Source organism: Alosa sapidissima, chromosome 6, assembly GCF_018492685.1.
Source record: "Alosa sapidissima isolate fAloSap1 chromosome 6, fAloSap1.pri, whole genome shotgun sequence".
Taxonomy (NCBI): domain Eukaryota; kingdom Metazoa; phylum Chordata; class Actinopteri; order Clupeiformes; family Clupeidae; genus Alosa; species Alosa sapidissima.
Window position 1 is genome coordinate 37020562 of NC_055962.1, and position 17542 is coordinate 37038103.

At 40.5% G+C, this 17542-nt stretch overlaps 1 protein-coding gene across 1 annotated transcript in view; it reads right to left on the reverse strand.

Moving 5' to 3' along the window:
- LOC121711943 (adhesion G protein-coupled receptor F4-like) overlaps positions 1-10723 on the reverse strand; it is a 68433-nt gene extending 57710 nt beyond the window's left edge. The window contains exons 1-2 of the mRNA XM_042095840.1: positions 10587-10723; positions 6684-6741 (exon numbers count right to left, since the gene is read on the reverse strand). Of these exons, the coding sequence (XP_041951774.1) occupies positions 6684-6741; positions 10587-10606 (78 nt within the window). The 5' untranslated portion in view covers positions 10607-10723. The remainder of the gene's footprint in view (positions 1-6683; positions 6742-10586) is intronic.
- Between the last annotated feature and the right edge of the window lie 6819 nt (positions 10724-17542).

The following is a 17542-nucleotide window of genomic DNA, read 5'->3' on the forward strand; positions in this document are numbered from 1 at the left end:
GACTATATAAACCACTATTCTGAATAATGTTTTTGTGTTTCATTTTCACCTGCTGCCATGTGCGTTTGGCAATGGTGTTGCATCTGAAATGTTCACAGGATTACATACACTAAATCAGTCAATGGACTATAAGTCGCATTTATTTAGAAATGTATTTCACAAAATCCAAAACCAAAAACGGAGACTATGTAACTGGATTATTGAGGCCAAAAAGATTCATGTTAATGAAGACGAAGGAGTGAAGGCAGCCAAGAGGAGGGCAGGAAGGTAATTGCAAAGCAAAAGATCCACTGAAAGAAAATGCCATGTGGTAGACCAAAATGTATCTAAAATGTGGAGAATACAATGCAATCAATCATTTTGGGCGATGTGGAGTCACAAGCTGGCAGCAGATTAAATGCTCATGAGAGAGAAAAAGATGCAGTTTTAAAAGGACGTGACCGAAGCAAGCACGGGCGATAGGCCTATAGGCCTAGGCCCGACGGTAATTGTAAAGCAATTTACAAAAGATTCACTGAACAAAAATGCTGATGTGGTACATGAAAATTTAGCTAAAAATGTGGAGAATGCAATGCAATCAAGCATTTTGGACGTTGTGGAGAGACAAGCCGGCAGCAGATTAAATGCTGGAGAGAGAAAAAGATGCGGTTTTAAAAGGAAGTGCAGACCGAAGCTACTGCAAGCAGGTGATATTTAGAAATAAATTTCACAAAATCCAAGACCAAGAACAGACAGACTATGTAACTGGACACATTGAGGTCAAAAATATTGAGAATTCTACAGGGAATGTTACTGAAGACGAATGAGTGAATATGGCAAGAGGCAAGCCGAAGGCTGCTGACAAGGGCCCGACGCTAATTGTAAAGCAATTTACAAAAAAATCGCTGAACAAAAATGCTGATATGGTACATGACAATTTAGCTAAAAATGTGGAGAATGCAATGCAATCAAGCATTTTGGACGATATATTGGCACAGGCTGGTAGCAGAACAATTGCTTGGCTGGCCACCTCCGAGAGACCGAGAGAAAAAAAGATGCGCATTTAAAACCAGGGTCTAAATTCCAGCGTGGGATTGCTAACCTGACCCTAGCCAGATGAATTTCTTTCCGCTTAGCTCCGCCTAGCTTCACTCACATCCATCTGGGACCTCTTCCATTGAGAGTGATTTCTGCAACCGATTTTATGGTACAGCCAATCAGGACGCAGGGTGGGAGTTTCATAGCGTAGAAGCGACTGTGAGACTGTTATCAGCGTCACGGATTGGCTTCGATGTGAGTGGTTGAAGTAACACGTCAATAGATGACGGACAAGTGGCTTATTCAATCATATGCAAGCCTTTTTTGATTAGGCCCAGCCTTCTGAAGCACCACTTCAATGGATCGGTTCCAGATGGATGAGTGGAGCTAGGCGGAGCGAAATTTATCTGGCTAGGGTCAGGTTACGGGATTGCGGGTATTGCTAATAAATTACTTAGTATTGAGCATAATAATAAAAGTCCCGCAAATCTAGCCATCACCGCTGAAGTCAAATTATAGCCTAGGTGCTTCAACATCAACCGCTATCGACAGGAAAGGAAAACAAAAGTTTAGCGATCATGAACCGTCAGGAATTTTGCAAACACAGAAGCATGACCACCTATAACGCGAGAGAACATGGATGACTTCTCCATTTGACGTTATAATCGATTGCGGACGTGAACAGACAGCTACAGACACGGAGCGCACAGTAGGCCTACTTTCACTTTCTGTGCGTATTCATTATGTGAAAGATAATTAGTAGCAAAACAGCGATCAAATATTAGGCTACATGGCAGTGAGTTTTGTTTTCAAATGTTTTCATGCATGTCTAGATAACGGGTGAGGAATGTTTAGGAGACTCGTAAATCCTCAAATTTAGGCTGCGCAAAGCACAGCACCTTTATTTGGCCTGTATTCAAGTCAGCTATATAGTCCTTTATTTCTTGCGTTTTATTGTGAGACATAGGCCTACTTTTCGTTTGGAGCGGCATGGGTAGGCTATCAAAAGCAGATGTTCAATTTGAGATTTTATTTACGTTTGGACTGCTTGATTATATTGCTAAATATCGGGACTGATGACCACTGAAATCTGTGGGGTATTTAATGGCTCACTGTTAAGTTTCATATAGTGTCGGGATTTCGATTGCCATCCACTTATTGCGAGATAAGGTATCCGCGCTTTCATTCATTCATAGAACGTGTGCTGCATGTGCTGCAAGGGAAACCTTATTTCAGTATAGCCAAAGAGGTCTAAGATAGCCTAAATGTAGTTATTTTTTAAATTATGCATGATTTACTTTTTTATAAAATTCATAGGCTGATGCCTGGCAGCAACAATTGTGTTTAAATGTAGGTTACTGCTTCAGCCTCTAGCTCAGAAGGGGGCGGCATGCAGCTTGAGAGCAATGAGAGCAATGTGTTGGAGACTCATGGTGTAGGACAATTACTTTTCATTGGCAACAATACCAACCAACAATATAAAATATTAAGAAGAGCTCTTTTATGAGTTAAATTGAAACAAAATTATACTAGCTTTTATTTGTCCAAATCTGAGGCCCGGCTATAAATAGAATCCCGGCCATAATTTGATTTAGGTATGCACGTGTGTTTCAGGCATAGCCCAGCACTAATCTCTGACTGAAAGTGCACAGGACTTGCATTTGAGAGCACTCTCTCGTGGCTGTAGACGTAATGTTTCACGTAGGGTTCATGTCAGTTAATATAAATTAACATTTAAAAACATGTTCAATTATATATTTTTTTCATATATAAGTCGCACCTGACTATAAGTCGCAGGACCAGCCAAACTATGAAAAAAAGTGTGACTTATAGTCCGGAAAATACGGTACTGTAATCTATATGCCCACTTCTAAATTGTGTTGCATCTGTAGGCATTTCTATGAACTCAAAATAGTCAATTTAATTATTTCAACTCATTTCATACATTCTGCAAGCTATTAATCCTCCGTAACACATATTTGAAGAACATGTGGAAATAAAACTTTACTTTTAGGCATTTAGGCTACCCGATCTGCAATACGTTGCCAACAGCCTTGCCTTGCTTTGTTCACTGCCGACGTATTTGATTTTTGTCGTAGAGTGGGTTTTAATTCCTCATAACTTGTCATAATAATTGTGCATTCCTCATCCGTAAAATAAGGTGATTGCGTCATCACTGAAAGTGGTGACTTGCGCTGCAACCCGCCCCTTTTATGTGAATGCGCACAAACTCCAATTAGGTTAACCCCGGCTCAACAAATCAACTTCATAATCAGCGTCGTAGTACCGATTAACACCACTTAAGATAACCAGGTTTTGTCAACCCCGGTTTAACAAAGTAACCCTGGGTTACATCTGGGTAGGTTAAGCTCCCTTCGTAGTACAGGCCCCAGGTCTCGGTGCCAACCAACTACTATAGTCATTATTAAGCAGGGCTTGAAAACGAAATTATTTTTCAAACGTTACGTTCCGAACGGTTCAGATAGGCCTATGTTTAACGTTTTCGTTCTTGCATGCGTTCCGCCACCAACATATCGGTCCTGAACCGGTTCGGAACGCAAAATATCGTTCGTTCTTAAAGTTCCGGCAGTGTTTGGCGGGCCTATCAAGTCTATTTTTGTGGACTTTACCTTAGAATAGACGTAGGCTACTCATTATTTCCTCTTGATTTAGCTTATACCGTAGCTATGGCCAAAAATAATAAATCACAGGCGGCATCCAAAAACATTCAGATGGGCTATCCATCCCATAGCCTACAGACTTACTGTAGGCCTAACCTATGCCTATAAATAATTTATTATCAAAAATATTTCTGGATACGTGCTAAACTCCTTACCTGGTTGTAGCCTTTTGGAGTTTTATCCATATGGAGATCTTCAAAGGCTTGCGCTATAATTCCAACCCTGTTTATAAACGAACCTGTCTGTTGCTGACAAGGCCTATCTCAAATTTCCTGTTTAACTCTTCTAGGCTACATAGAATAGGCTATAATTGCGCAAACATTTCAAATCCCGACTTTAAAACGACAAGGCGTGGACAGGCAAAATAGGCTATTACGCATAGGCTACAAACAATTTCCAAATCAGTTTCAGTAGCCTACGCCAGTGTTTCTCAAACTTTTACAGACCAAGGACCACTTAACCATTAGAAAAAACCTCACGGACCACATAGCTAATAGACACAATAGGCCTACTCACTGAACCCACCTTGCTTATTGTCTTTGCACCTTGCTTATTGTGTCAGAGGATTCATATGATTTAAATTGGCATAGCTTACATAGGCAGTATTGCAGAACTTTGGATTTACATACAAGTTGGTTCAATATTGCAAACAACGCATCTATATTATTTTTTACAACAGCTCGCGGACCACTTGGGATAGCTTGCGGACCACCAGTGGTCCCCGGACCACACTTTGAGAAACACTGGCCTACGCTACGAGCTGGCCTAAGATCCGAAGTGGCAGACGGATAGGTTACACTACAACAGCAAGACAAAATATACCCATTTGGACCAAAGGTCCATTTATTCGTTTTTTTTATTTCAAACTGCAGAAATCAAATTATTAAGCTGTTATATAGAGAACAAAAAAAAAAACCGTTATTAACCGGTTTTGTGGATTTCAGAATAACGTTTCTGTTCCGGAACAGTTGAAGACCATTTTGTTTTCGTTTCCGTTTCCGCTCCTCGTAAAATTCCGTAAAATTCCGTTCGTTTTCGGTTTTCGTTTTCGTTCCTTGAACCGGTTCGGAGCCCTGTTATTAAGTAAATAAATAAAAGGATAAAACTTTTCCTCATGAGCCCTATCCGTCTAAAAGCAGTCCTATCCTTCTAAAAACAGTCCTATCCTTTTAAAAACATAGGATACACTCCTCCTCCATATGTATAAGACTGCAGTTTACGATCTGCCATAGACTCCACCTATTAAGGGCAACACTTGCTAAGATATATCCTGTTTCCGATCCAACATGCCTTAGGTGCCATCAGGAGCCAGGAACACTATCATATGACTCAATTGTTTAACTCGATGAGAGGTGGAAAATGAGTGTAATTCCCCAAATGGTGGAATATCCCTTTAAGCAATTATATTATGTTTACTTTCTTGTCATTTAATAGTCATAGTTAATATTTAATAACAAGCTTAAGTTAAAGTAATAAACTTAAAGTTATTGCACTGTTCAATCACTGCACTGCTTACTTTTGCACCACCACCATTGCACACACTCTACCATAGCACCTTTATCATGGTCAATGCATCACATGCATACCAGACCTTTGTAATCACTTCACATGCTCTTTCATTTTTCTCTGTGAATGATTTTTATGTATGTGAGATATATGTGTGTATGTATGTTTGCTCTGTTATGGTTGTTATGGTTGTATAAGCTACTGGATGCCTACAATTTCCCTCTAGATGAATAAAGTATCTTATCTATCTCTGTAATAATTATGACCGCCGCGCAGCGAAGCAGCGGTCATATAGGTTTAGTCAGGGTTTTTTTTTCCTTTTTCGCATGTCCAAATTTCTGTCAAGGATTCCCGGGACACTAAAAGACCGGGGTAGACGAAACTTGGTGGGCATGTAACCCCATATGGATAGCATGGAACCATCGTTTTTCGTTTTGATCTGTAGCCCCCCCGCTGGACTGCACCCCCCGAAAGGAGGGTAGGGCAGACACAGTTTGAACACAGTTTGAACGTGTATGAACAGTCTAGCGACACATTTCATCAAGGCCCATTTGGACATGTCAGTTATTTGCACCACTGGTTAGATGTAAAACAGCATTTCGTTTCAGACTACTGTTACTTAATTTGTGCATTAACAATAACGTTTCAGACTACTGTTACTTCATTTGTGCATTGACAGTAAAGTATTACATGAACTAAAGATGACTAAAATCTTATGTAGAAGAAGAAACATTCACAAAACATCCATCCAAAAATGACCTTTGTTTTTGATAGCTGTTGAAAACGGCATGGAACTGACAGAGATGTTTTTGTTTATAAATACATAAAAAATAAATAAATAAATAAATAAATAAATAAATAACATTATGCTATTTATTATGATACCTTTTGCTTTTCCCAAATACAATGTAGCCTACAGGTGTAAGTGACCTTTCATCAATCCAGTTGCAATGGATGAACTGTGATGAACTGCCCTACTTGTGATTGTTTACTACATCTTGCTACATCTTCTTTGGCTATTCTACAATCTACTCACCTTTTCAGCACCAGTAGGCTACTTTCTGTGCAGCTGCACACACACACTCAGGCATGCCAAACAAGCATACACAAAAGTTTCAAGAGTGGGGGATGGAGTAAAATATGGAGACAAATTGAAGTGTGATTTATTTTCGCGGAACGGATGTACAGGACTGAGCGGCGGTCATATTTTGTACCGCTATGCAGTACATCTAGTTATCAGGTCTAGTTATCAGGTTAAATCAGGTCAAATGCTTTTACGAGAAAGTGCTAGATAAGTGTCAATACTAAAAACAACACAAACTAGCTCTATATCTCGTATAAGATTAATAACACTTGGTTAGACAAGCAGTTTTTGCAGTATACATAAAACAATACATATTTAAGTTGTAATGTATACAAGTACAACACTATATATGTATAAACAGAGGTTTAAATAAAGTGACTAGTGTTGCCTCTTACCACTGCATACATGACAAGCAGACAGGACATCAAGGAGCAGCCGGAGGCCTCTGAGGTCCTGCAGGAGAGAGCAGGTTAACACTCGCTGGACAGATGGTCTGACAAATGACATGGTCCCTCATATCCACCACAACACACCACAGATCTGCCTGTCAGTGACGGAGGCGGCCAAGCATCATGCTTTTCTTCGATATGTGGTCTTTTGCATATATATTACACGTATACATAGCCATACTATACTGCTCTTTATACTGTTCTTACTGCACATACACTTATTTTTACTACTCCTATACTGCTACTTTTTATACTGTTCTTACTGCACATACACTTATTTTTACTACTCCTATACTTTTTATACTGTTCTTACTGCACATACTGTACACTTATTATGACCGCCGCGCAGCGAAGCGGCGGTCATATAGGTTTAGTCAGATTTTTTTCTTTTCTTTTTCGCATGCCCAAATTTCCGTCAATGATTCCTGGGACACTGAAAGACCGGGGTACACGAAACTTGGTGAGCATGTAACCCCACATGGATAGCATGGAACCATCGAGATATTTTGTGAATATCTCGAAAACCGTAGGGTTTAGGAGGACCATTTTTTTTTGTATGTTGATCTCAAGGGGCCATGTCAACCCATTCCATAACCACTCATTTCATGTATAGCGCCACCTAGTTAAACACAAAAAAGTAAAAATGAGGTGTTGTAATTGAAGGTATCTGTGACCTAACATAGTCAAAACTGCACGAAATTGGAAGTGTAGGATCATTATGACACCCTCTGTATGCACGCCAAGTTTTGTGGAATTCCGTTCATGGGGGGCCACACAATAAATTAATTTATGTTACTATACACCAACTGGCCTGTAGGTGGCCGGAGACAGTTTTCTGTGAATATCTCGAGAACCGTAGGGCCTAGGAGGTCCACCTTTTTTTTGTATGTTGGTCTTAAGGGGGCATGTCAACCCATCCCATTACCACTTATTTCATGTATAGCGCCACCTAGTTAAAAATTAAAAAGCAAAAAATTAGGTGTTTTCATCACAATATCTCTGGCTGACAAGGTCAAAACTGCACGAAATTAAAAGTGTAGGATCATTATGACACCCTCCGAATGCATGCCAAGTTTTGTGTACTTTCGTTCATGGGGGGCCTTACAATAAAATAATTTATGTGTACATTTAGTGACGTACACCAACAAGGATTCCTGGGACACTGAAAGACTGGGGTACACAAAACTTGGTGGGCATGTACCCCCACATGGATAGCATGGAACCGTCATTTTTCGTTTTGATCTGTAGCCCCCCAGCTGGACTGGACCCCCCGAAAGGAGGGTAGGGCAGACACAGTTCTCTGTGAATATCTTGAGAACTGTAGGGCCTAGGATGACCATTTTTTTCCGTATGTTTGCCTCCAGGGGTCATGTTAACCCATTTCATGTGCACACATGTGCACAAACAGATACACACACACACACACACATACATTCACAGTAATCATACGTATGACACATACTCACACAGTAGACATATGTACGCTTGCATGCACATGCACATACGCAGGCACACACACAAGCACGCACACACACACACACACACACACACACACACACACCCACACACATAACATAAACATAACACAAACAATCAAGAATTTCTCAGAATTATGAACAGGCAAGATGGAGGTGGGGTTGTATAAAATGAATTTTACATGTGAAATCTATGAACTAATCATGTTTTGGTACTTGTTGTCTAGCAGATACCAGTGAGAATTGAGTGTGGATAATGCAATTTAGTGAGACAGAATCATATAGGCCTTTCAGCGTGATTTCTTTTTGTGGAAAAAATGTGCTGGACTGGGCGGCGGTCATATTTTGTACCGCTCTGCGGTACATCTAGTTTTTACTACACATAATGTTACTGCTACTACACTGCACATGATGTAGCTGCTGTTCATACACTGCTCTTACTGCATATCCATATCTATTCTGCTCTTAGTGTATTAGGCTACTGCTAATACACTGCACATGTTTATATTTATATTTAACTTATATTACTGTAAACCATACCACTTTCTTAACTGTATACCACTGGTTACACTGCACTATATGTCTTATACTGTTTATACTGCACCACATGTCTATACTGTGTATGTCACATTGCACTTTTCTGCTTTTTTGCACTTCTATTTAGATGCGAACTGCATTTTGTTGTCTCTGTACTTGTACTCTGTACAATGACAATAAGGTTTATTCTAGTCTAATCTTTGGGCCCCCACAGTCAACTTCAAGGCATCACAGCCTGGAAGGCACTAGGATTAGGCAAGGGTTAGGGTTAAGGTTAGGATTAGGTGCCTTGAAGTCAACGGTGGCAGCGCTGCCTTGTAGTCGACAGTGAGGGCCCAAAAGACCATCAAGCCTTTTCTTCTCTTTTAAAAACCAGAGAAGGTGATAGAAGAAGCTGATAACATATCAGGTCAGCTTTGGGACATTGATTTTAAGCTATGTAAACAGCCTTGACGTCACTGAGAGGAGAGGATGTCTGTTTGCAAAATTACATTTACTGCGCATTTTGAGCTTGCATTGCTCACATTTTGTCTCATTTTTTTCCTGCTCACATTTTTTGTTTGTCTTAATATCATTTCTGAAATTTAACACACAAATAACAAAACTTGACACCAAATCTGCAGCCCTCTGCTCAATTTTCAATTTCATGAAACACAGCTGCTGTACATTGCACTCATAATTCACATTCTAAGCCAGATCCAACAGACATGGCCAAAACATATAAACATGAGATCCAAAGGAAGCCATCTGCTCTGTTGTGAAGGGGAGGCTGTTTGTCTTATCAGGCCCATAGTTGAAACCTTTCACGCAAACAGCGAAATTTGACAGCAAATCTGCAAAACTGTAAGCTGCTTCTCAGCCTTTGACTCAAATGAGAAATAAATTCCTTGAAACAGCTACAGTAGGCTATACTATACATTGCCCTCCTACAGACATGGCCCAGAGGAGATTCACATTGATCACAGAACACAACAACTTATTTAGATACTTCCTGCTTATCCTAATGCATTAATGTTAGAATTATGTCACATAGCGTCACTGCATGTTGATGAAGTCCTGAAGACAGGACTTCAAAATCGTTCCAGAATGCAAGCTTTAAATTTTTTGCAATTTTTTTCTCTGATTACTTCAACACTATCACCCTCTTTTCTTTCCTTTTGTTCAACAGGTGCATTTTCCAAAAGTTGCATTAATCCAGAATAATAAAGATGGTCACACTCAAATCACTCTTATTGTATTATGAAATTCTTTCTCAGTAGCAGCAGGGGGTTACAATTTGATCATTAGGCATTTTTCATGTTTGTAACCCCTGATGTTACTGAAATAATATCAAAAGACAATTATTTTGATTTTTGAGTACAACTATATTTATTATTGAAGCACTATTTCCGAAATCTTTAACACCTGTAGCCAATGCATTTTCTAAGTGGCGCCAGACTAAAGTTAAATTCTTATGACAAGCGTTATGTAAACCTGTCAGCACAACATACTGCTTTACAATCTATGCTAAAGCTGGTTAAAACCGCTGGTTCTAGCCAAATGGTTAACACTTAGATAATGTCTATAACATGATGTCACCTGTTATGTGGATGAAGTCTTTACAGTGTCAAGTCTTCTTTTTAATCAATCTTTGTTCTTCTTCTCATATTAATTCTTTTTTATTTTAATTAACTACACTCTTGTTGTTTGAGGAGTGTTTTGACATGTTGAGAACCCCCTGTCCTGCTTTGCAGGTTTGGTGTATGGTTTTGTGCTATGTGTGTAGAGTTTTGCAAAAAGTAGCCAATAATTTAAAAAATAGTGTCTAAGCAATCCTGAAAATGTAAATACCACTTACCCCATTATCTGTCTTTTCATTGAGTATGTCCAGACAAGTCCTCTTTAAGCATTGAGATGCTGGTTATTTTCAGGGGCTGAACAATATGCTTCTAGAGGAGAACTAAGGAAAGGTGTTTCAGACAGCTTGTCCTGAGAAGAAACGCTCGGTGGGGTCAGTCTCCATGCAAGTTTGTGCAGCTTCTTTGGCCAGAAACTTTCCATTTACTTTCCATCACATTTGGATAAACAAATATGCCTGCCAGCATCCTTCAGCCACAGCCTTTGTTATGTATTATTAGAGGTCTAAAGGTGAGGTTAGAAAAGATATCAGCCAATATATTCTGTTGGTTGAATTGAACTGTTAAAGAATTAATGCAATCCATGCAGATAAAGGTTTGTGTTTATTTTATTTAGTATGCTGGATACATTTTGACAAATGAGATTAACAAACTACAACAATTACAATATGACAATGGACTATAAAAAACACACAAAGCAAAGAATGGAAATATACCAGTTGTTTGTTATGGTGACTCGAATAACCAAGTGTATATAAGTATAAGTATATATACTCTTTTGATCCCGTGGTCTCTGCATTTATCCCAATCCGTGAATTAGTGAAACACACAGTGAGGTGAAGCACACACTAATTCCGGTGCAGTGAGCTGCCTGCAACAACAGCGGCGCTCGGGGAGCAGTGAGGGGTTTGGTGACTTGCTCAAGGGCACTTCAGCTGTGACCTACTGGTCAGGGTTTGAACCGGCAACCCTCTGGTTACAAGTCCGAAGCGCTAACCAGTAGGCCACGGCTGCCCCATATGGCAAATATGATATAAAACAATGATAGACAAATTATACACCAGTTTTGATATACATCAGAGGTGAACAAACAAAGACCCAGTGGCCACATGCGGCTATTTAATCCGGCCTGCACCTTCATAAAATGGGCCACCTGGCCTGCCGGTCTGGCAAAAAGAAGGGAGGTGGATTGGTGCTGTACATTAACAATAGATGGTGCAATCCCGGACATGTTACAGTAAAGGAGACTGTATGCTGTAAGGATGTGGAGTTATTAGCGGTTAGTCTCCGTCCGTACTACATGCCGAGGGAGTTCTCGCACGCAATTGCTGTCTGTGTTTACGTTCCACCTCAAGCTCTCCCGGATACAGCGTGTGACGTCATCCACTCCACAATCGCAAGGCTTCAAACCCAACACACTGACGCCTTTTTTGTGATCTCTGGCGACTTCAATCACATAACACTGGATTCCACACTCACAAATTTTTACCAGTATGTTGACTGCCCTACAAGGAAAAACAGGACAATAGACCTCTTGTATGCAAACGTGAGGGATGCATACAGTGCAAACCCCCTCCCCCCACTGGGGAAGTCAGACCACAACCTCATTCATCTCCAGCCAATGTACAAGCCCAAAGTACAGAGGCTACCAGTTGCCACACGCACCTTCAGGAAGTGGATGAGGCTCTGAGAGACTGCTTTGAGTGTACTGACTGGAGTGTGTTACAGAATGAAGAGGACTTAGAGGAGGTCACACAGTGCACAACTGACTACCTGAACTTCTGCATGGACATTGTTGTTCCCACCAGAACTGTACTCTGCTTTCCCAACAACAAGCCTTGGATAACCAGCAATGTCAAGACCCTTCTTAACAGGAAAAAGATGGCGTTCAGAGAGGGGGACATGGCAGAGCTGAGGCGCGTGCAAGGGGAACTCAAATTCAAGCTGAAGGAAGCTAAGGAGGATTACAGAAAGAAGGTGGAACAGAAGCTGCAGGAAAACAACTTGAAGGAGACATGGGACTGCATGAAGGTTATCACTGGCCTGAAGAAGAACAGCAGCTCTGTGGAGGGGGACCTGGACAGGGCGAACCAGTTGAACCACTTCTACAACAGGTTTGACTGCCCTGCTCCAGCTCCAATGGCGGTGGTCTGTCCACCATCCCCCGGCCCCCACCCTCACACCCCCTCAATACCAGTGCAACACTCACCTCCATCATCACAGGCTATCGTACCCCCACCATCACTGGATTTTGCACCCCTTCCCCACATGGCGATCACGAAAAATTGAGGTGACAACGACCTCAGTCAACAGCCATCAGACACACAGATCCCAGATGCACCCCTCCCCCTCCCCTCCCCTTACACCCCTCACCATTACAAAAGATCAAGTGACAGTCCAACTTAAGAAATTGCGCAGCAATAAAGCAGCGGGGCCTGACAGACTGTGTCCAAGGCTACTCAAGGCCTGTGCTGCTGAACTGGGGGAGCCACTGAAGCACATCTTCAACTTGAGCCTACCGCTTGGACAAGTTCCAACACTGTGGAAGACATCATGTCTTACCCCTGTCCCTAAGAAGCCACACCCTAGTGAGCTTAATGACTATAGACCTGTCGCTCTTACATCACATGTGATGAAGACAATGGAGCGATTGGTCTTAGGCATGCTCAGACCCCAGGTACGCCATGCACTAGACCCGTTACAGTTACAGTTTGCATACCAGTAGAAAGTGGGCGTGGACGATGCCATCACTTATCTTCTACACAGGACACATTCCCACCTAGACAAGGGGAAAAGTGCTGTGAGAATCATGTTCTTTGATTTCTCAAGTGCTTTTAACACCATCCAGTCCCTGAGATTGGGAGACAAGCTCTTGCAGATGGGTGTGGATGCTCACCTGGTAACCTGGATTACAGATTACCTGAGCGAGCGACCACAGTTCATCAGACTGAAGAACTGTCTCTCTGACACTGTGATCTGCAGCACCGGAGCGCCACAGGGAACTGTGCTCTCTCCAGTCCTGTTCAGCTTGTACACATCTGACTTCTGCTACAACACCGAGTCATGCCACATGCAGAAGTTTTCTGATGATACACCCCACAATTGCAGTATCAGGAACGGGCAGGAGGAGGAGTACAGGAGCCTGGTGGAGGACTTTGTGCAATGGTGCAAACTCAATCATCTTCAACTTAACACTTCAAAGACCAAGGAGATGGTGGTGGATTTCTGCAGGTCTAAGCCCACTCTGCTACCAGTCCACATTTATGGGGTCAATGTGGTGGTGGTTAGCACCTACAAGTATCTGGGTCTCCACCTGGACAATAAACTGGACTGGTCAGCCAACACTGATGCACTCTACAAGAAAGGGCAGAGCAGAAAGCAGAGCAGAAAGCAGGCTGTACTTCCTGAGGAGGCTGCGGTCCTTCAATGTGTGCAGTAAGCTCCTCAGGATGTTCTACCAGTCTGTTGTTGCCAGCGTCCTCTTCTATGCAGTAGTGTGTTGGGGAGGAAGCACAAGGAAGAAGGACGCGGGGCGAATTGACAGGCTGGTAAGGAAAGCTGGCTCTGTAGTGGGAGCTGAACTGGAGTGCATCACTTCACTATCAGACAAAAGGACCCTAAACAAACTGATCAACATCTTGGACAATGAGTGTCACCCACTCCACAGCACTATTGTTAAGCAGAAGAGCCTGATCAGCTGGAGACTTCGCTCACTGCCTTGCACAACGGACAGACTGAGAAAGTCATTTGTCCCCAGGGCCATTGAACTGTTCAATGCCTCACTTAAGGGAAGAGGAGAGATAGACTTCTCTGCATAGTCTGTCTGCCTCTTCACCCCCTCCATGTTTGATACTGTCTGTCCACTAGCCACTTGTACCACTGTCTTTATGCCTCACTGTTTGCGTGCTATATTAGCACATGAGCACATATGCATAATCCCCCCCCCCCTCCATGCCACAGCCGAACTGTGGCCACACTTATACATTTTCTTAAATAGTTAAATATATAGATATATAGACTTTACTTTACTTCTGCATTGTTGCACTGTTGGACTTACTCATTTGCACTATCACCATGACCACTATCACCATTGCACTACCACCATGACACTCATTCACACAGAGCACCTTAGAGCACCTTACCATACCTTACTATGCACAGAGAATCACAGGCTCAGTCCCTGCCTCAGTCATTGCAAGCGCCTCTGATTGATTAATCACCACTATGTGGATACTGTTTTTAGAATTGATTTAGATTAAGTGTTAGTTAGTATAATTTGTATTTTTGTCATTTCTATTTTAGTATATTTTTATATATTGTATTAAGTGTTAGTATAATTTGTATTTTAGTATATTTAGCATATTCTTATCTTCTACTGTCCTTATTGCTTAGTTGTGTTTTTATATTACAGTATATATATATATATATATATATATATATATATATATATATATATATATATATATATATATATATATATTACTGTATATACTTTAATTACTCTTTCTGCTGTTAAAGAATGTGTTTGTGTTGTATGTATGCTGCTGAGACCTTGAATTTCCCCTGGGGATCAATAAAGTATCTATCTATCTATCTATCTATATCTAAAACCCAAGGTGGCCCTTTAGCTGAAAAAATCACATTATGGTTTAAACTTGCCAAATAATTGTGAATGCCATCACTTGTAATGTCACAGGTCTTTCATTCTGACAATAAATTAAAGATATGTTAGCAGTAATAAATAATAAATTAAAGGTTGATGTTAGCAGTAGCTATATATTGTTAGGACACCTATGATTTTGAAAAAACTTCATTTGTTTTACTGTAGTTTTTCTGCTTCATACTGTGGTCAGTCTCCCACCTCAGGCCTATGTAAATTCAGGCCAACAATGCTGCTCTCAAAATGAGAGAATGATGTCAGCCATTTTGTTGAACTTGCCATCTTCATTTGCCTAAACCAAATTAGATTTAGCAGAATAGCAATTGTCAGGTATAGGAGACACCATTTTAAAGTATATTTTTACAAACAGATGCTAATGCTATTTCTTAAATAATGCCATTACATTATTGTGGTTAGCAGTTACATTGATCATTCAAAGTGCTCCTGGCTTGTTAAATGTCAATTATGTTTGTACCTTAGTTTACAGTTCAGCTACACAAAAACAAAAGAATATTCCCTTAGGTCACATATAGCCTACAGTGGTTGTGCATTAAGCCTCCTTGCGGTTCATTTTCTGCGACCATAGGACACCAAAAGGATTATACATTTGTCTCAAAAAGAGTTTTGTGGTTTGTCCCAATGATCCCTCTGGGTCTTTTAGGAACAGGAACATTCTTCTGGTTTTGGATGCTGGGTACATTGTGCAAATGAGCCTGGTCCTCACTAATAATTTGAGAGTCAAATTTGCTGGGAATGCTTTGCATAATGTAATTCAACTTGGGCAGATTTCAAGTGAAAAATATGAATGTATTCTTAAAAGAGGTGTGCTTTTCTCCATGATTCTTAGTGTGATTATGAAAGTACCAACATCCTAGCCTGACGAGCCAGACCCACATTAAAATGTAGGGTCTGGACACTCACCGTTCGCAGTGCTCAGTCCGAGGGGCGGGATAATCAGTTGTCTTTCAAATTCCCTCTGCACGCAATAGGACAGCGGCAGCGCTATGAGTCCCATGCGTTTCCCACCAGCGGAGCTAGTTGGCATGTTAACATTGTTAGCATTTTTTTTAGCAAAACTGCTAAAAATGATTAGCTAAGTTAGCTAAGTAACATGGTTAGCATTGTTAGCACGTTAACATTGTTAGCATGTTAGTTAGCATAACTGGTAAAAATGATTAGCTAGGTTAGCTAAGTCACATGGTTAACATAGTTAGCATGTTAACATTGTTAGCATGCTGGTTAGCATGTTAGCATTGTTAGCATTTTTTAAGCAAAACTGCTAAAAATGATTAGCTATGTTAGCTAAGTAATATGGTTAGCATAGTTAGCATGTTAACATTGCTAGCATTGTTATCATTTTTAGCAAAACTGCTAAAACTGCTAAAAATGATTAGCTAAGTTAGCTAAGTAACATGGTTAGTATTGTTAGCACGTTAACATTGTTAGCATGTTAGTTAGCATAGTTAGCATAACTGGTAAAAATGATTAGCTAGGTTAGCTAAGTCACATGGTTAACAAAGTTAGCATGTTAACATTGTTAGCATGCTAGTTAGCATAGTTAACATAACTACTAAAAATGATTAGCTAAGTTAGCTAAGTCACATGGTTAGTATAGTTAGCATGTTAGTATGCTAGTTAGCATAGTTAGCATAACTACTAAAAATGATAAGCTAAGTTAGCTAAGTCACATGGTTAGCATAGTTAGCATTGTTAACATGCTAGTTAGCATTGTTAGCATAGTTATCATTTTTGACAAAACTATTAGAAAACATTAGCTAAGTTAGCTAAGTAACTTGGTTAACATTATTATCATTGTTAACATAGTTAGCATAACTGCTAGCAAACATTAGAGCCATTTCAACTGTTAGTTATCGTCAACTATCTACCTAAATAATTTAACCATTTAAACTATCCACCTATTTAACTGTTCAGTCATTCCAACTATATTAAACCTCATCTACCTAGCAAATAATTTAACCATTTAAACTATCCACCTATTTAACTGTTCAGTCATTCTACCTATATTACACCTCATCTACCTAGCAACCAATATAGTTTGTTTTTACTCTGTATGATATTTTACATCATATTTTTTTGCATTTTCATGCACTGTATTTCCATCAGGAAATGCTTTTCTAGTTTCCCTTTGTTCCCCCACATCAGGCCCGCAGTGTCTATGCCCAGTGGATGCCTTGTAATCTCCCCGCTGTGATTCCCCCTCCTGCAGCATCATGCTCATCACCATTCCTTCTTGCATGGCCATCTCCTGTGGTTGAACTCCCTGCACCACCTGCTATCATCCCTTTGCCCCTGTGCATGGGCGGATTATGAACTTCCAGGCCCCTGGGCCCAGATGTATTAAGGGCCCCCCACTAATTGTTGCATATGTGAAAAATAAATAAATAAATTGTTGCATATGTATTAACTTTCCCCGAAAGTTGTAATTTGTTTGATGTGATTTCCTGTATTGCATTTTGGGGATGGCCAATACTTTAATTCAATCAGATTCATAGCCTA